We start from the raw sequence: 21,399 nt of genomic DNA on the forward strand, positions 1-21,399 counted from the left end.
TGTATTAAATTACAATCTAAATAATTAATTTAAGTTATGACACCTAAAATGTCTATTTATTTATTTATTTACTCAATTGAAAAAAAACTTGAAGGAGTTAAATTTAAATTAACTTGCTTAGCTTTGGCTAAAATTATAAAACAAATTTAATCCAAAAGATTGAATGCATTAAAGTTAATCAGTTGGAAAAAGGATTAAGCAAAAACAAATAAATTCAAACCTTTTAGAACAATTTATAAATTTTTCATAAAAAATTAAGTTGTAACTAATGATCAATTTATTATTTAATGCTTTACAACATTAACATTGACAAAATGATGAATTACAGTCATCATACGTTTTAATAATTAGATATGATATTATATCATAAAATTATGCAAAAAAAATTTTTTCCAAAGTTAACATATTGTTTAATAAATCATTGTAAATGAAAATACATTAAGTAAATACATATTATGAATTCTGTACCTAAAAATTTACTAAAGTTTTTATTTTGTAATATTCATATACATATTTTATACAACATAAAAATACTATAGTTACTATTATTAACCGTGAGGAACACATAAACTCTTAAAAAGAAAAAGGTATCAAATTAAAATGCACAATACAATACAATGCTTAACATTTTAAAATTAAAATGCGCAATACTAAACATTTTTAAATTAAAAAAGTAATAAAATACAAAATGAGAAATGAAATAAAATTAGTACAACTTATTTTTTGGTTTACAACAGTCCATTTGCAACATCAAATGCAGAAATTTTTTGTCTTAACACTACAATGGCGTTGTGCAATTTTAATGCTGGTCCAAGAGGAATGTTTAATATACTTGTCAAATCTTTTTGAGTTAACATTAAAAATACCTCACCATCAATCTCCTTTATATAAAAGCAATACATTAAGTAATTAATATAAATATTATTTATTATGAGATAAAAATAAAAATAAAATATTGATACCTGATTTAGAAAAGGTTTAGAAAGTTTTATTCGTTCAGAGGGATTATCGTCTGTGTAATTATTAGATACTACTCTTTCAACAAAAGTAGCTACTTCTTTGACAGTCCATTTTCTCACATCAGAAATACTAAATATTGGTATACCTCGAAGAACATAATGCCTGTTCCATACATTAAGTCTTGGGAGTTTAAAAGAGCCATAACCATAGCTCGTATAATCATTAACGCCCTTAATATTTTCTAATTCATTCTTTGCCTCAACAGCTCTTGAATAAACAGTTTTAGAACGACCACTTGGTATCTTCTTTTTAAAATTATTTTTCAACCTATATCAAACATTAAATGTTTCAATATTTTCTTGATATATTTATTAACGGGTATATTACTTGTTATTGGTTCTTTTTTTAGGTTTGTTTATGTTATAACTTTTTGTTTTATTTAACTTAGATTTTTGTTTTTTCTTATTCTCTTGAGGTGCAATACTTGCAGATTTTGAACAACTTAACATACATTTAAATTTATATTAAACAATAAATCATACATGTATGAGGTAAATACATAGGTACATAAATTTTTTTTTTAATTACCTAGCAACTGAAATTGGAATTTCAACAGGTTTTAATCTATCAGGAATATCTGTCAACCCAGAGATTGATTTTTTCCAAGACTCAAATTCATATGGACAATCTTTGGCAAATACATGAGTAGTTTTGGAACTATTTGTATTGCCTTTACCATTACAACCAGGAACTCTGCAACTCCAAAGTATTGCGTTTACTAAAAATAAATACACAAATTATTAATTAATTGTATTGTTAAATAATACAACACAATTTTATTTTGTATACAAATAAGTTGGAAGACGGGAACTTGAAGATTGTGAAACTTTTTAGTAATGTATGTAAATGTATGTCATTTTTTAAATGGTTAACAGGCAATCGTGTCAAAGGTTGTTTATTAAAAATAATTGAGTAAAAATTAATTTGTTTCTTTTGTTTTAACATCAATACATATAATTATTTTCAGAATCTATTAAATATTAACATGTTGGGTTATGAAGTATACCACACCCAAAGAAGTATAAATACTTCCTATCTTAAACCATTTTAATATATAAAAAAAGTTAAACTAATGGCAATTGCTGCCGAGGGATCAAAAATAGTATGGTTTTTATAGGGCTGAAGGTATTTCTGGTATACCTTTGAAAACCGAATAAATGGTAAACCCTAAATACCAAATAAATGGTATACCGTAAAAACCGCGTAGTTGTGCTGGTAATGTCATTACTAATCACCGATCCTCATTGTCTTCAGAACATGCTGAAGAGTTAATTTTTCTATCTATGAATGCCAAGTTTATTTCTTAATTAATTATAACTTACTCACTGTGGCATATAGACATATAGTGCACCTACCCAAATTACTGTTTTTACATTTTTTAATTACAGTAGAACCTCTCTAATCCGTCACCTCCGGGACTGGGGGTGTGGTTGGAACTCGAAAAAGGTCGGATTATCAGAATATACAGAACATTTTTATTTATATATTACATACAAGATTATATTAGAAATTTATTATATTTTACAATACTTAAAAAAAAACTAATTATAGATTTTTGTTTAGCAAATGACATTTTAGACTTAGCTAAGACTAATAAGGGAAATATTAAACTAGCAATTAATTGTATATATCTTTTAAAAATTGGAAAATCCAAATTGTACTTTTTAAATTACATACACAGTATTCATATCAATAATACTATGGTCAGATCAACCGGAGCGGCGGATTAGCCGAGGGCGTACGAGAGGGGTTCTACTGTATTATTCTTTCACAAGACACGACATTATTATATTAATTTATTATTCTTATTTTGGTTTTTATGGCATATTAAAATTATTGGTATTAATAATTTTAAGATCAATATCAATAAAATGTTTACATTTAATGTTTTCTTTATGATGTATGTAATGTTCAGTTGGCACAAGTCACAAATAAGCAGAAAAAATTTAAGTTTTAACAAATAAATATTAAATGTGGTTTGACCTAAGAAACTTCAAAATGTTTTTTTTCTTTCTCCTTGTCTTATAAACGTTGATTGAGTAAAAAAATCATGTTTCCTGATTTACCGAGTTTAGAAATGCAATTTAGTACAATTTAATGGAATGTGCACTAGTTTACTGCTATTAAGTTAAGTGTTTTATTTCTGTATTAATTAATATACAGAATGAAGGAAAACATTTTGCATTAATTTAATTAACACTTTCTAATTTGTATACAATTTTAAATAAAATTAGAATTTTATAAGTTTTTAAATATTGATGTTAAGTTGATTCAAAAGTCAAATCTTGAATAAAAATATGACTAATTGATAATTATCAAATTCAAGATGGATTTATATTACTAAAAATAGTTACATTAAAATAAAAACTTATCAAAAATGTATACATGGCACATTTAAGATTTTGAATGTTATATATAAAATATTAAAAAATATTAAAAAGTATTTTTTTTTTTTTTTAATTTATTTTGTCTGAAGAATCTTTTTTTAGAAAAAAATGTTTTACATCAACTTGGAGAGAGATTTCATGTAGTAGGTTTGATCTAATGTGGTGGGTCAAATGTAGAAACTGTTCTACAAATATTATTTGTTAAAATTTTGATATTATTATTTAAATAATTTTTTGGTAACCTTAGTCACTAAAAAATTAAACTATCATTCTTCACACAGACTTTAACAAACTTTTCATAGTTTACCATACAAAATTATTTGAAATTTAACACATTTATTTGAGTACCCTAATTTTAATGATGAGGTACATTGTATAGCAGAGGAATAAAATTGCATAATGCAATTTTTTATTCACCGTAAAATGATAGATAATTTAATTTGTGTGAATTAATTGGTATATTTAAATGTATAACGTTTACCTTTAAATAATTCAATTGGATGGTTAGTTTTTAAACACCATCCAAGTGGATGAATATTTGGACTATCGTCTTCAATCCAGTATGCATAGATGGAATCAAATCCATCATAAAGTATTTTAAGTTCATCTCCTTTAACATCTACTACTTTAGCAATTCTTATTAATGAAGGATTAGCAATATCAACTACTTCAATTGCCATGCTATTGGTAAATTCTCGTAATGGTCTACGAACAAATGCATCTTCTGGCACAGGTTCACTATTAGTTTCTTGTAAGTACACAGGCCAAGAAAAAGGTTTTTTCCCTTTACAATCTAAATAAATTACAGTATTAATTATCAGAGTAAAAATGTAAAAATAAATAAATAAATATTTACTATCGTAACCACTAGGTGGGCATAAAGTTCGACCATTTTTGTCACACCATCCAACTGGATGTATATTAGTTGATGTGATATCCACCCAATAATCAAAATCATCTGTCCAACCATCAAAATGAATACGTATACGATTTCCCAATATATCAGCAACAGTAGCAACACATATAAGCTGTTTTGGTAGTGTACGGGTTAATTTATCTAAAGCTTCTAATTTAGCCCCAACACGAAATAAGTGTTCTATATTACGATTCTAAGTATAAAAATGATTTCATATTAAATATCCATGTCTATAAATGTACTACTTATAGAATATAATGAAATATAGTTCATATAAAAAGAATTAAGTATGTAAAATATTCATATAAAAATAAAATTGTTCGACTTACAACAATATATATTGCACTTGGAAAATTCCATTTTGGAGCAGGCATAACACCGGGCATTCTAAGGTAATCGGTCCAATTGAATTGAAGTTTGTAATTTTTAGGTGGTTGTAAAATGCGAGAGTTTTGTTCACACCATCTAGGATAAAACAAATCGGGACAATTTGCATTTGTCCAAAAATCATGTATATCCGAGTAGCCATCAAAATGTAGCTTAATACGATATCCTAGTGAAAATTAAATAAAATTTAGTAAATTTTAAATACAACTTGGATGAATATTAGTTAAATTGATTATTACCAACAACTTCTACTACAGTCATTACACAAAATAATGCTTCATGTTCTGGGTCGATACCTTCTAATCTTTGTCCAACTTTAAAAGGATTACATTCATATGGAAAAGGATTATCAAACAATTTTTTTGGAGCAGGTATGTAATCAGTATGTTCCAAATAGCTCAATATTTTTGCATTTTCTAATTTACCCTGAAAAAATATAAAAAAAACTTGTACCACTAATTAAAAATTTTAATTTCCTAATGTAATTAAAAGTAATTATACGTACAATTGATGTAGATTCATTTGATCTTGAAGATTTTCTTTTATTTTGTGATTTTTCAAAAGATTGTTTTACAGTTATTGGTATTGGTGCTGGCATCTGGCAGGTCTCATTATCAAGCTTGTCATTTTTATTTAAATCGGTTTGATGAGCTTCATTTTCTTTTTGGAATGATGGTAAACTTTGCTTTCTTTTATTAATTCTACTTTTTAATTTAGCTAAGAGCATTTTTCGATCAATTACTGGTTTTTTTTGTGTTTCTTCTGGTGGTTCTGGTATGGTAACAGGCTTTTCTGTAGCTAACTTTAGTTTGGTATCTAACTTTTTACATACCAAGCTACAATACAAATTGTCTATCATTTCAGCTTCATTTATTAGTATTCCACAATATTCATATTGACAATAAGCAAATGGACGTTTATCACTATAAGCTGAAAAACCAAATTTTAAAAAGTAATAATATGGAGTAAGAAAAATAATAAATAATAAATATTGTTATACCTGGATCTTCAACTTCTTTTTTAATTTCTTTTGGCAAAAGAAATTTGACGGTATTTGGTTTTGACAGTGGTATTTTCATGGTAATTGGTTTTGACAATGGAATTTTCATGGTATTTGGTTTTGACAATGGAATTTTCTTTAGATTTTCTTTAGCTGCTACATTAATCTTTGGATTCTGAAAAAAACCTTTATGAGTACTATTTTCATTAAAAAATATGATACTCCTTACTTGTGGCGCATAAACTTTGGTGGGAATTACTTTCATTATTTTATCAGTAGAAACTTTAGCAATATTACCATTGGGAGTACTACCATTATTCTTCAAAATTTTTATAAATAATTGTTTACCATCTCCTTTTGTTTGTGTTTGATTAATTGCACTTAAAGGTACCAATCTTACAGTGCTTAATTCATTTTTAGAAAAATTACCTGTAATTATTAATCAAATAAAATTAGTTGATAGAAGATAAACTATAATAATTTTAAATCTATACAAACCATATTTTTTAACAGTTATTGATTGACTATATGTTTTGAGTGTTGAAGATTCAGGTGTTGATGACATTTGAATAAATCCAGACGAAGGGCAAAACTTTTTCATGACACCAGTATTTAATTTGGACTTATTATTTTCAATAGCCACGTTTGTATGATTATCAATTACATCTTTACTTGTAATAGTATGGGGTATACATTTTTTCTCTTCACTAGTACCACAAAAATCCATTGAATTTTTAATTTCATTTAATGCTGATGTTTTGAATGTTATTTTTGGTTGAACATGGTAAGATTCTGAAGTATCTGCGATTTTAATTATTTTAGACTTTGGTGTATCTGTATGAGGTTTAAGTCTTCTTTTCTGATTTCTAACAAATGCCTTTGATGAACATGGAAATAGTAATTCAAAATGTGTGTTTGATTTGAATAAATGTTTGACATCTTTATTAGTCATGTTTTCATCATTTGGTAGAGCTTCGTATCTTTGATTCTGAAATTCTTTCCAGCGAATAACAAATTTTGAATTCTCATTTTGTGTTTTTGGTTTTTCGATTGTATTAAATTTTTCAGCAACCGTTATTGGTATTATAGAATTTACTGGTTTTAATATAGTTGGCGGAGAACTAAAATTTGGTAATGATTGGTTTTTGACTTCTTCTTTATTTAATGTTTTTATTACATAATTAACTCCTTGCGGAAGTATAAACATTTTAGAATTTGGGTCATTTGAAGATATTATTTTGAACCCAGGTTTCAATGTTGGAACATTTTTATTATTAGTTATTTCACCAGGATATAACTTGGGTTGTAACCTTGTAATAATTGTAGTTTTTGGATTGATGAGTGTAGTTGCGGGCATTAAAGATATTGTTGATGGTTTTTGAATTTGGCTAGACGAAGTTGGAGGAATTAATTTGATATTAGAAAGAACTGTTTTTGGAACAGCGATTTTTTCTAAATTTAAAGGAAAATTGTTAGGTCTTAAATATACATTATTTTCATTTTTTTTAGGTGCGTTTAATACGAATGTAGTTGCAATCATTTTCTTTAACGGCATTTGTTGGTTAGATATTTTAATATCATTTTTATCAACAGTTTTAAAATGTACCGTTTTGTTTTGCTCTTGTACATTATTTGAATTCAATTTATTTAATTTGGTGATTTCTATACCATGAGTACTATTGTTATTGTTCAATAAACTGCCTAAGTCACGATGGGAATTATGAGGATCTATATTGTTTTCATTTTTCTTAGGTGCATTTATAAGAAAAGTAGTTGCAATCATTTTTGTTAATGGCACCCCCCGTTGTTTAGATATTTCAACATTATTATTATCAACAATTTTAACATTATCAGTTTTCTTTTGTTCTTGTACTTTAGTTAAAGTAAATTCATTTAATTTAGTTAATTCTATACCACTCCTGTTATTCAATGAACTATTTTTGTTTCGAGCATCTATATTTTTTTCATTTACTTTAGGTGAATTTATTATAGAAGCAGTTGCAATAATTTGCTTTACTGGCACCTGTTGTTGTTTAGATATTTCAACAATTCTAACATTTTCAGTTTTTTTTTGTTCTTGTACCTTAGCTGAAGAAGATTCATTTAATTTGGTAACTCCTATACCACTTGTATTACTTTTGTTATCCAATGAACTACTTATGTTGTGAGGATCTACAGTTTTTTCATTTATTTTAGGTGCGACATTTATAATGGAAGCAGTTGGAATAACATGCTTTATTGGCATTTGTTGTTTAGATACTTCAACAATTTTAACATTTTCAGTTTTTTTTTGTTCTTGTACTTTAGCTGAAGAAAATTCATTTAATTTGATAACTCCTATACCACTTTTACTACTGTTGTTATCAATTGAAATACTTATGTTTTGAGGATTTATGTATTTTTCATTTATTTTAGAAGCAGTTGGAATAACATGCTTTATTGGCATGTGTTGTCTAGATATTTCAACAATTTTAACATTTTCAGTTATTTTTTGTTCTTGAACTTTAGTTAAAGTAGATTCATTTAATTTGGTAACTTCTTTACCACTTGTGCTACTGTTATTATTAAATGAAATACTTATGTTTTGAGGATCTACAGTTTTTTCATTTATTTTAGGTGCGACATTTATAATGGAAGCAGTTGGAATAACATGCTTTATTGGCATTTGTTGTTTAGATATTTCAACAATATTAACATTTTCAGTTTTTTTTTGTGCTTGTACTTTAGTTAAAGAAGATTCATTTAATCTGGTAACTCCTACACCACTTTTACTACTTTTGTTATCCAATGAACTACTTATGTTGTGAGGATCTACAGTTTTTTCATTTATTTTGGATGCTGCATTTATAATGGAAGCAGTTGCAATAATTTGCTCCACTGGCAGATGTTCAGATATTTCAACAATTTTAAATTGTTCAGTTTTGCTTTGTTCTTGTACTTCAGTTGAAGGTGATTCATTTAATTTGTCAACTTTTATATCATTTGTGCTATTGTTAACATTTAATTGACTACTTATGTAACAAGTAGAATTGTGAGGATCTTCCAATGAATTTAAATCCATATTAGTTTCTATTTTTTTACCAGAAGAAAATCATTTATTTCTTCAGTATGATTACCATATAACCTGGAAATAATTTTAATTAATTAAAATTTCTATAATATATGATTATTATGTAGTTATTAGTTTATTCAAATTATGGATGACTAGGATATCTTCAGAATAGATCACAACCGCTAGTAAAAATAATAAATTATTAAATTGTTAATTGTATTGACTAGTAAATGTTAAATTAATATTTAAAAAGCATGTTATGTAAGAACCTACTTTAGTATAAGTATTATTATTAATTTAATCCAAACTTAATATTATAAAGCCAAAAGGGTTAAAAAAGTTTGAATGGGCTAATCTCAAGAACCACTGGTACAAATTAAAAATTTTTTTTGTTGAATTGTCCTTTTTTCGAGGAATGCTATAGCCTATATAACATTTTTAGTAAGTCCACAGGTTAAGTCGGAACTTAAGAATTTATGAATTTGCTACTTAAAAAGCCGTAAAATTAATTCCGTGTTTTGGAAATTCTATGACGCAGTGACACTTCAGTAGTGTTATTGTACGGAGTGTCTCGAATTCGAAACAGTTTCGATGGTCTAAACTTCTTGCACTATTTTCAAAAAAAAAAAAGTTTAAAACTATGCTCTGCAAAGAATGAAAGAGTAAAAAATATAGTTTTTAAGTAAAATTACTATATAGGCAACAAAATAATATTAATATGACGCATTCATATTTGTATTATTGATTTTATTTAAGTTGTTTTCCAAACACAATTTGATTTAAACAGTACATTATTTGATTTTGTAATAATTTTCTATTGGGTATAATGTTGCTAGTTCATTCAACGTTTGCATTATACCTAGAAAAAGAACTCAGCTTTCTCGGCAGTCTGCTACATCAAAACGGTTGCGAATTTCTCGCAGAAATGAAATAGCAGTTGAAAATATGTGTAGATTGACTGCTCAAGTAAATCAAGTGAACAAAACTAAGCTATGGAATTAAGCGTTGACCGTTCCTGCCAATAAGCTCAACAAAATACATGATCAATAATGAATAGAACTCTCGCATGCCATACAATTTCTTAATTCAACCTTAGCTTATGACTGTAACCTTATTTTCGTAATAGTACTAAACCAAAAACTTGCTCAAATTTTCCACGGTTTAAATAATAATAATTTTTTTTTTCGTAAGGATAAAACTAACACTGAAAAAAGTCTTAAGATATTGAGAAGCTGCTTAAGCTTTACATACAAATTCTTAATAGGTCTGACATCCCTTGACTATGTGTATTTGCATAGTAAATATTTGCAAATTAAAATACAATATTTCCTGATCTATGATTTTGGAAAAAAACTTATCATTCCACAGTTGCATGGTTTATCAATGATGGACTAAAATTATTATGGTCTTTGGGTGGAAATGTTAAAAAAGTGCTGTTAATGTTATTTGTGTGCAGACATGACAAAAATCAGTGATACACTTCAAGTTTTCTAATCTAATTTAATTTGTGTTATGTTGTTTATATCGCATGTTTCTAAAAATGCACAAATTTACCTATAACATAAAAAGTATTTTAAAAAGCGCTATAATATACCCAGATATGTAAGGAATATTGCCCAATCATTATCTTCAGAATCTGTACTCACTAGGTGGGGAACTTGGCAAGAGGAATACACTGTATTTAATTGAAACAATTTTTAGGATTTTAAAAATGCAAAAATCATGATAAACCTATATAGTAAAAAAACATTTAATTTTTATTTAAAATAATTTATGGCTGTCAAATGTTTGAAAAAATTTAATACACCCTTAATTGATATAATTAATATTCTAAAAATTCTTTTACACAACTTAAGTGTGATAAAAAATGCATGTAAATATAATATTACTAGAGATATAATTAATAAAAATAAAGTAAAATGGCAATGAATAAAATAATTAGTGAACTTAATAATATGGATAGTGGTATCGTATGTTATCTACATGATAAATGCTTATGTAGTATGCTATCCTACGCAATCATAATACTATTTACTTACATTATACAAGGTTAGATTCAGGCATTTCAACAATTAATTGTTCGTGAACCATTTGTGTGTTGAAAATTAGCTACTTTTTTCAGATAAAATTAAAAATTATACCTTATATATAGCTAACAAATAACATAGAAATTGAAGAGTGTTACTGTTTTAATTAAATGTATGTATTATAATGAATTGCTGTAAGTACTTAGAGGCAATTGGCTCACAACTGATTAGGTAGTGGTAACTCCTGGAATGGATATTAAAATACACATAATATGGTCAAGTGGTCAACTAATACCAGGCGCGGACTGGCTGGGATGCTTGGATGCTACAGGTATGTATGGTATTGCATTAGGTATGTATTTATGTTTAATATTGTAATAAATTTTAATTAGTTCTTTAAGTTTTGAACACACATCACACTATTTGTTTGTTACTTGTTTTCTACATGTGTGTGTGTTGTGTTCATATAAATTGGATAAATACTTTGTTTTCAATGCCTTATTTTTAAAATCAGATTACTTGACACAATTATAAATATGGGGAAGAAATTGAATAGCGGTAGCCAAAATAAAAAAATTAAAGAAAATAAGTTACCTATTAATATTAGCTGCAAATGACAAAAATCAAAAATCAAAAGAAATTATGTTTTAATTTATCTGTACCATCAGTTAGTATTGCATTTTCTAATACAGAACAGTACTCATCTTATTCTAAAAATGTTGATCATGATGAGTTCTTAAATTATGAAAATCGAAAGGATGAAAAAGAAATAATTTATGAGATATCTGTATCAAATGTAGAACCTATTGCATTATTTCATTCAATACCATGCATATCTAAAGCAATAAATGAAGACAATAAACTAATCATCGAAGTTGGAAAAGAAAAAGTTAATGAGGAATTTAAAAATTGTTTAGAACCTTTACAACCTATTTCACTCTTTTTCTCATTTTCAACACCAAACACATTGACTAATAACATTGATTCTGATTCTGAATTAAAATTTGTAGATATTTCAGTAAAACATGAAAATGATATTAAAGTTGATTTTGAAGACAATTTTGATGCTTTTGTATTTGCACCTCCAAATAAAAATGACAGCATAGTAGCTAAATTAAAATTTTTAGATCACCATCCTATTCAACCAATTGTGGAAAATAATTCCAAAGTTAGGTTTGATCCCAGAAACATTTATTTTCGAAAAATGTCAAATTATGATATTGTTGAAAGAAAATGGATTTCATATCGTGCTTTTACTAACAAAATATATTGTAGTACTTGCATAGCATTTTCAGTCGATTTATCAATTGCATTTGTTAATGGTGTAGTAGTTAATATTAAGAACATTTATATAAAAGTTCAAAAGAATGAAAACAAAGCAATACATAAATCTGAGTGTGAAATTTGTTTAAGAGCATGTAATCCGGCATGTACTAACAACAATATAGATGTCATTCTTGAAAATCTTCATAATAAAGAAATCTAAAAAAACCATCTGGTTCTTGATAGAATAATAAACATAATGATTGTTCTTGCTAAACAAAACTTGGCTTTTCGTGGACATGTCTATGAATCTATTAGTGATCTTAATGATAAAACAAAGTTTAATCACAGTAATTTTTTAGCAACAGTTCAACTTGTGGCTATCATATGATCCAATTTTAAAATGCCACATTGAAAATATGATTAAAAAAAGACAAAAAAAATCTTAAAGTCGTGGATGAGGTAGATTGGTTAGTTTTATGTCGAAGTCAACTGTTAATAAAATTATTCAAATAATTGGCCAGGAGATTCAACATTCTATTTCTAAGGAGATAAAATCCGCTGGTCAATTTTCTCTAGAAGTGGATTCCACACAAGATATTTCAATAAATTGACTCCATATTATCATTAATAATATTGGATCATATTAACAGAATATTAATTTATAAATTTTTCTAAAAGTTAGAAAAAATCAAGGCTGAGTATAAATAAGTTAATAAGTTAGAAATTAAATTAATTTTAAGTTAACTTAAATGAGTTAAAAAATGTCATAAAATTGACCAGCCTTGGATAAAATTATGATAATTAAAATACCTTTATACCCATCTAAAAATAGTTCTAAATACTTACTGTTAGATCTTATATAATAAATTAATAATTATTAATAATACATATAATTTTAGAATTATATTTTATAACTATGTAGGTTCTAACCATTATTTTGTTTTAAACAAATATTATATTATTATCCTAGAAGGTGCACTCGAATTCCTTTGTGTAAAAACTAAATTACAATTTGAAGAAGTAAAAAGCGAACTGTGTAATTTTTCATTATATTTTAACACCTTGATCAATGCTATACTCTATTCAAAATAAGACCGTGACCAGGCGGCCGAGTTGTGCGCATGGGCGTGGCTTTTGTTCTAAAGGTAGCCACCAGAGCCTCAGTCATGAATGGAGTCTGACCACCGCCGGATCACGGTCTTATTTTGAATAGAGTCTAGTAATGGAAATGCAATTATGCCAACCAAACTCAATGATGATTCTAAAACTGATTTGAATGAAAATAATAGTAATATACACAAAAATATTATTTACTTGAGAATATAGAAATATTATTATTTTTTAGATCATCAAAATTCTGATGATAAATGATAATGAATCAATACATAATAACAAACTCGATGATTGCCAATTTTGTTTACCATGAGTGTTTAAAATATTGTGTTTAATATGTAGCGTAAATTATATATTATAATTTCAAAACTAATGGTTTCCGCAAATTTATTTTTACACCATCGTTTAATACTCGTTAAAATACATAGGTTTCCGAAAAAAAAATCAAAAAATTTGAGTGACCGCTAAACTAGACTTGTTCCAATGTTATAACTATTATAACATTTTGATATTTGAATACTTTTTGAAATAATAATAATAATAATTAATATTTTAACACCCCAAATGGTAAGAGTACAGAAAGTATGACTAAAATTATCGCTAAATTAACAATTGAATATAAATTACTACTACTACAAATAATAATAATAATAATAATTATTATTATTATTAAAGAAAAAACAATTTAACCAAATTAAATAAAGTACATAACATGTTAACCATCAACAATTAAATTATAAAAATAATTTTTAGCTTTGTACAGGAGTCAAAAAAATAATCAAAATTATGTAATAAGTTACATGATGTTGGTAGGCGGCACACCAGACTATTAATAATATAATTTTTATTTGAATGAGGAATAGAAAAGGGTGGGTTAAATCTTGAATTAAAAGAGGGTACTATAAGGCCGACTTTTTGTAATAACTCAGGACAGTCGATAATACCATTCAAGATTTTATACATAAACGTGATATCATATACTGATCTTCGAGTTTTAAGTGACCTCAAACCCACAGAGCTCGCAATCTCAACAGAGTTATTATACGAGTAATTAGTTTTAAAAGCATATAAACGCAAAAAATTTCTTTGTAATTTTTTAAATTTATTAACTAAACCTGAGGTATCCGGTGAATTGATCGCCGGTGAATCGGTCACCGGTGAATAGATCGCGGGTGAATTTATCGTGAATATAATTGGTCGCTAAGATAATTGATCGTCAAACGAACATTTTTAGTTTTTTAGTTATTTTATTATAGTAATTACATAGGTAGTTAATATTTAATATAGGTACACATCCGAGTTTTATGTTTTTAAAGTTTCTCACAGTAAATTTAAAATTATAATAAATAAATAAATAATAATAATAATACAAAATAATAATATTAATAATTATACATTTTAATTTATTTGTAGTTTACTTCTAGTATGATAGTCGTCAAGTATAAAAAATAATAATAATAATATAAATAAAAATAATAATAATATTAATAATCATACATTTTAATTTATAATTATTTAAAGTTGGAGCTGAAAATTATGGGCTATTCCTTTTAAAAAGTCTATTTTACTCCTATTATGATAGTCGTCACATATTTTTATAATTTTTTCTGCGTGGTCTTTGTACTTCCGTTTAACACCCATCGCCATTCCTGCAATTAGTTGTTCTATTTGTAACTTCATAAGACTCTCTTCCTTTTTGAACGAATCTATACATTTCCATATAGTTGGATGACATGCGTTCAAACTAGATGCAAAGCCATTATGCCATCCTTCAACAGAATTGTTGGTCCGGGGGATATTTTCGAAAATATATTTATGACAGTTCCACAGCGTCACTGGAAATAATGCTGGTTTCCTTCGATTTCTTCGATCAAGACGCCCAATCCACGTATCTTCAAAATAATTTGTCAAAGGTGTTAATATTTCTTCGTTCAGTGAATAAAACTCTGAGTTCAGTAGTTCGTTCCAAGCATTTTCTACATCTTCTTCTGGTACAAAACTAAGTGCTGCCATCATTCTAATTTGCAAAGCAAATTCCGAGTCTTCCATGTACCTTTTTTGGAATCCTAAATTTTGCAATTCATTTTTTTATATTGGTCACATTTCCATATTGACTTTTCTTCGGTTCCAAATTTTTCAAAATTATACATATAGCCGTTATAAATTAATTTATCTTTGCCTTTTTCACTCTTAATGAACTCCATTATTATAAAATAAAAAAACAGTAAACACACACAATATCGTACTAGCATGGACTAACAAATGCAAGTATGTAATGACTAATGACAAATTGGTACGACTATCGGAATATAGATGACGATAAGTCGATAACGATCGTATAAGCTTATCTAAGTTATTGCCACGCTAGTTCAATTATCTCGTGTGTACATCATATAATAGTACCTATATAAAATTATTACATCTGTTAATCTGCACATTGTAAATTGGATATAATTATATATTATATTATATAATTATAATTGGATGTAATTACTATAATAAATAAAAATTGTTCGTTTGACGATCAATTATCTTAGCGACCAATTATATTCACGATAAATTCACCGGCGATCAAATGTTCGCGACCAATTCACCGCGATCCAAACCTGATTGATTAGTATTCCACAATACCGACTCATATTCCAGTAAAGATCTAACCAGCGAACAGAATAAAACTTTCATACATAATGCATCATTGAAAATAATGAGTACCTTACGTTACATGGATCACAATGTATATAATTATATATATACTTATACAGTATATAATTAAAAATGAGTCAATAGTTTTTCAAAATAGATTTTTTGTCCAAGACCTTTTCGTCCGAGATTCCAAGTCAGCCTATATTGTTAACAGAATTTTTCACCAACCTAAGATTGTCAGAATTTCAAAAACGCCGAGAGTCGAAGTCATAAATATTAAATATTTGCATGCAATATCTGGCGAGATTTGTAAATGAAAATATCAACTCACTTGGAACGTATTCGAACTTCAGATGCGCAGATGATTCCGAAATTTTAAAAGGGTATTGTTCGCCATAATCGACTGCAATACGGACAAATACAAGAAAAAGGAGAACGTGAACACACGCGTAGTTTTATTGTAAAAATTACAAACGGCAACGATAACTATCAAATAAACAACAGTACGCCGACACTGGCGCGTCCGGACTCAGGGCGCCAATCGATAAGAGCGACTAAACGTGATAACATTAAAATGTACAAGCAAAGATAACCGTGGACAAAATCATAGAATGAACCGCGTAAAGATAATAAGTGATAACGTCGGCAAACCGTATAAAATAATAAAATAACATAAATCACAATAAAAATTATAAATTTGAAGTACGACTTATTCGAGCAAGTAACACGCTAAAATGTAATAATTATAAACTATTAAAACTTACATTAGGCATTAGTAAATATTATTGAAACATAAAAGTCAATTAATCTGAATCAAACCACAGTATTGGCCTAAATTGTTTAAAATGTTTTATCATTCATTTTTCTCTATAGGTATTCGAAAGTAAAATACTATCCACCTAGTATAAAGTATTTAGTGTTGTACATTAATTATGTACAGTTGAAATAGAGCTATAAATATATAATACACTATAACATATCTCAAAAAAACTAACACCACTGAGCAAGCCTAATATTATTTACTTAATACCACTGATCATCTATTTTGTCTTTGTTCACAAAAGTATTATAAAATATTATATTGGATAGAAACGTTGAATTTATTGGTATACATTTCTCTGTAAACTGATCAGCGTGAGCTGTGAGACGATATTGTAATTTTACGGTGACGCAAGTTATTATGTTGTAATATACATCACACGAAAGCATAATAAGTATATTATAATAATCTATACATATTACCAATACATTAATAATATTATCAATATATAACGATAATATAAAATTAACCATTATTACCTTTAAAATTCTACTGATCTCATCGACGCGCCGAAATAATTACATAAACAATAATTGAACTGTCCAATGGAACTGCAGGTCTAGAAGACTCGTCCTCGTGATCAATTATGTGCGTAATTAAGTAAAATATAAGTAATTTACGACATTTACGTTACTCGAAAATGCGCACAAAGACCACTCCGTACTCGCAGTAGATAGAAAACAACAAAGCCGCAGCCACACGAGAAAAGACGGAATAATGGTTATATTGTAAATGACTCCCACTCCTGTTGGCCGTTTCTCATATCGATCACCTTCGAACAAGTTGCTGGTCATTGCATTATGATAAACGCGTTTTCTCCATGACTATACCTCCGCTTGGAGGTAGAACTTACGTATACCACATTGCACCATAATAATATTCACAGTGCCGGCGGCGTTAAGGGAGGACATATGGGACGTAATGTGGTCCAGTGCCCGCGTACTTTTTGGTTTTAAATTTTAATAGGTCCCGAGATTTACCGTCTTCAACACATTAACAAATGGTCAAAATTATAAAACATTATAATCATACATTTCTTCATTATGATTTATGATTGTAATTTGTGAATGATGGCAAAATTAAAATACACATTTATATCATTAAATTAAATTATATAAATTTTTGTTACGATAAGCCTAACTAGTTCAAGGTAGCAAAATATCTATATAAAAAATAAACAGTATGCTTTTTTAATTTTGATTTTTATCATACAATTCATACATAATAACATAATAATGTATAATAACGATTAATATTATAATAGTGCATAGATTACCTACTATACCTACATATAAGATAAATGATCAGTTTTTTTTGAAAATGATATCGTAACTATTGTTTAGACCCAATGACAAAACTAATTCTTATTTATATAGTTACAATTCAAAAGAGTTATTTTTATTATAATACATCAAAATACAATAAAATATGATATATGTACAGCCTGTATTTATTTAAGTGTCAAGGGTAGAGAAGATCCTGAAATGAATTTTGCTAACTTCTAAGAACAAAACTGATAAGTGACAAAATTAAACAAAAGTTAAATCATGTACCTATTGCCTACCATTGATTTAGATCAATATAGAAGTATAAAGATCTCCACACACTGACGATTATACGACTGGACGCGGTAACGGCAAAATTAAGTCTGTCACAATTTACCACCACCACCAAGACAAAAGAATTTTACTGCTACCTACCGCTGCAGTGTGTGGGGACTTTAATACGTATCTATAAACTTAACTTTATTTTAAAACCAATGCACATTACACATACATACGTAATAAGGTCTGTACCTATTTATAGATTTCGTCAAAAATACAATTTAAAACATAAACTGATTATAACAACATTAACAACAGTGACCACTGTAGATATTTAAAAAACTATTAAAACTCGGTTTCTATTATTTCTAAATATTTTTTTTCTGAATGATTTGAATTTGTTTTCTTCTTTTTCAGTCACATACTATTTTGTAACAACATGCAGCATGTAATTGTATAAACAATTATATCTTTCATAAAATGCTCTCTTCTCAGGTTCTCGACTCTCAATGACTCACTATAGTGCAAAAGATGACAAGATTAATTTAGGTGATCAAAAGTACTAGTTTTGAAACAAAAAAAATATCGTTTATTTTTATAACATTCTGAGGCTAAATATAGAATTTCAATTCTATATTATTATTCTCTATTCATATATAGAGCTGTTTCTTTAAAATGTAATATTCATTATTTTATGATAATCTATATTTTCAAACTTTCAATAATTTTTATATATTATTTAATCAAAAAATATCTCATCGCCATAAATAGCGTAACTTTCGGTGAATTTATATAATAGAACAATTTGTAGGGAACTTCTATTAAAATGTATTACGTTAACTATGGAGATAAAATCTTTTATGATAGGTATATGATTTATACATATTTCGATTAAAATCTATATGCGTTGGTCGTGGTTAAGTATGAATCATCTGTAAACTTCTGATGAAGTTTAATAAGACCGATAAAAGAATTTTTGAAGAAATATTTTATCTTGTTGTTATATAGGTAGGCACTAACTTTAATACTTAGAAGAAATCTCATCAAAATATATAGGTACACGAAAAAATTCCAATAAAAACACGTTTACGCGTTTCGAGAATAATATATGGTTACTGAGTTGTTTTATTGTAAAAACACCTATGAACAAAATTGAAGATGAGATTAAAATCTGGTTCCGTGAAAAGCCCGATTTTTGACTTTTAAGTCCTAAAAATGGGCGGGACCATTTTCCTCCAAAAACGAGATTCCGTTTTCCTCCACTGTCCATTTTCCGCCAAAAACAAAAAGGTTGGTTTCCATTTTCCTCCACATTATTTTTGACTAAAATTATGTCTATTTTCCTCCAATATTTTAGTCAGTGTTGCGTTTCGTATTATAAAAATAGAGTATGGCTAGGATCACATTTTGCGCGTATCTGTAGATTAAATTCTGGTCGCGTTCTTATCAGCTAGGGAAAAACGCTAGTCTAAGTGTCCGACTAACAGTCGATTGTAACATTGATTAAGCCTAATAAAGATACGTACATATACAACGTACGGTCATATACGTATATACCTACATTTTACTTTTATTGTTATATTGTGTATCATCAAATGTCATTGATTATGAGTTAGACAATATACTAAATACTCGTATCAATAAGACTATATTTTTAGTAGCTTACCGTACGCCGTAGTGCCTATAGTGTGTTTTAAGGTTTAACATGTCTGAAAAAACGACGTTTATTGAAAGTTCTCGAGGAAAACTTTTGATAATTCGTGATAGTTATAAATATTTCTTAGCATATAAGTCAAAATCTGAATTATCACGTTGGCGATGTTGTTTAATGACTTGTCAAGCAGTTATATACACTAATAAAAATGAAGAAATAGTAGCCGATGAATTACACAAAAATGTACATCATCATTTGCCATCACCAAAAAAAGTAAATCGACAAATAGTGAATAATGCATCATGTAAGCGAAAAGCAATTGACGATTTATTCTCACGACCAAAAAAGGTGATACTTAAGGAACTAGGACAAAGTTATGTAAGTTTATTGGAGGAAAACGGTATCTTGTTTTTGGAGGAAAATGGCTACGGCCCTAAAAATAACTCTTGAAAAAGGTAAAAAAAACGGTCATGATTAAACATGAAATATTATACGAAGTTTTACAGATACCTATCAAAAGTTGAGCTTCTATAACGGAACTAGATATGAATCTCTTCTACAATTTTTACAATAAAACCACTCAGACTAACCATATTCTTTGAACGCATAAATAATGTTTTATAAGAAAACCGTGGAAAATTACGGCCTGCCTCGACGGCAGCTAACAAAGTTATCTCTTGAGCGTTGTATGTCTAAACGTTTTCCTGTGACGTCTTCTTAATACTTTACTTTATGCGTTTAATACCTATTGGCTATTTAATGATGAATTTTAAGCTGAATGTTGGTGAACTACCCTAGCTGGTTTTTTGGTTAGTTTCATTGTTAAACACGCGGAATGTATGTTTCCTTGCAGCAATAAGTCACACTATCTACATATAATTAGTAAATAAATAAACCCAACAGTTTTACACATGGCTACGTTGCAATACTGAAAAACATGAGGATACTTACCTGGCTATATAGGCTATATATTATATCTATATGTAAATGTAGGTACTCAAACCTTAAGAAGATGTTAGCGCATTATTTGTTTTCTCTTTTAGGCCTAGCGCAACATAAACAAAACACATTTATATTTTATAGAGTAAAATCACCCATTACACAAGAGATAGTGAATACTTTTTTTTTAAGGAATGACATATCAATTTGTCTAAATATTATCTCTAAGCAATTTAAACATCATTTAAATGAACAACATTTCATTGTTTATTTTGAAAGTCGAATACAAAATCAAATAACAATAAAATATAATATCGATATGTCATTCTCCACAAAAATATTATTCTTTATCTTTTTTGTAACGGGCGATTTTAATTGATACTTACAAAAAAAAAAAATAATAATACATATCAGTCTTACGTTTGAAATATGAATTAAACTTTTATTTTGCACACAATATTGACAACCTGGAGAAGTTAAATTTCAAATAAATATGATTTGTACTTCTATGCGAGATAAATTTTAGTCAAATAGTCAACATAATTATTATATCACACAACTTCATAAATAATTGATTTAAAGTGTATCAATATGGATTATGGAAGTAAAATCGTGACGTCACAATTAAGAG

General features: G+C 27.5%; 1 protein-coding gene across 2 annotated transcripts; it reads right to left on the reverse strand.

Moving 5' to 3' along the window:
• Positions 1-259: 259 nt before the first annotated feature.
• On the reverse strand, positions 260-17,357 carry LOC107168026 (uncharacterized). 2 transcript variants are annotated; one of them, XM_015517286.2, is made up of 13 exons: positions 17,111-17,357; positions 6,209-8,834; positions 5,940-6,139; positions 5,711-5,885; positions 5,216-5,640; positions 4,950-5,136; positions 4,653-4,876; positions 4,264-4,516; positions 3,889-4,200; positions 1,549-1,738; positions 1,348-1,461; positions 963-1,287; positions 260-881 (listed from the first exon to the last, which is right to left on the reverse strand). In XM_015517286.2, the coding sequence occupies exons 2-13, from the start codon at positions 8,769-8,771 to the stop codon at positions 729-731; spliced, it is 5,121 nt and encodes a 1,706-aa protein (XP_015372772.2). In that variant the 5' UTR covers positions 8,772-8,834; positions 17,111-17,357; the 3' UTR covers positions 260-728. The 2 variants fall into 2 exon arrangements, with proteins under 2 accessions (XP_015372772.2, XP_015372771.2); XM_015517285.2 differs by lacking the exon at positions 17,111-17,357 and adding an exon at positions 16,143-16,328.
• Between the last annotated feature and the right edge of the window lie 4,042 nt (positions 17,358-21,399).

Source organism: Diuraphis noxia, unplaced genomic scaffold, assembly GCF_037042655.1.
Source record: "Diuraphis noxia isolate RWA-SAM2 unplaced genomic scaffold, SU_Dnox_SAM2 contig0001, whole genome shotgun sequence".
In the NCBI taxonomy this organism is placed as follows: Eukaryota; Metazoa; Arthropoda; class Insecta; order Hemiptera; family Aphididae; genus Diuraphis; species Diuraphis noxia.

Coding starts and splice junctions, on each gene's coding strand:
- LOC107168026 (XM_015517286.2), bottom strand. CDS start 8,771: ATGGATTTAAATTCATTGGAAGATCCTCACAATTCTACTTGTTACATA. Junction 1,462..1,548: donor ATTCCAATTTCAGTTGCTAG/GTAATTAAAAAA, acceptor ATGTATGTTAAG/TTGTTCAAAATCTGCAAGTA. Junction 1,288..1,347: donor AAAAAAAGAACCAATAACAA/GTAATATACCCG, acceptor TGTTTGATATAG/GTTGAAAAATAATTTTAAAA.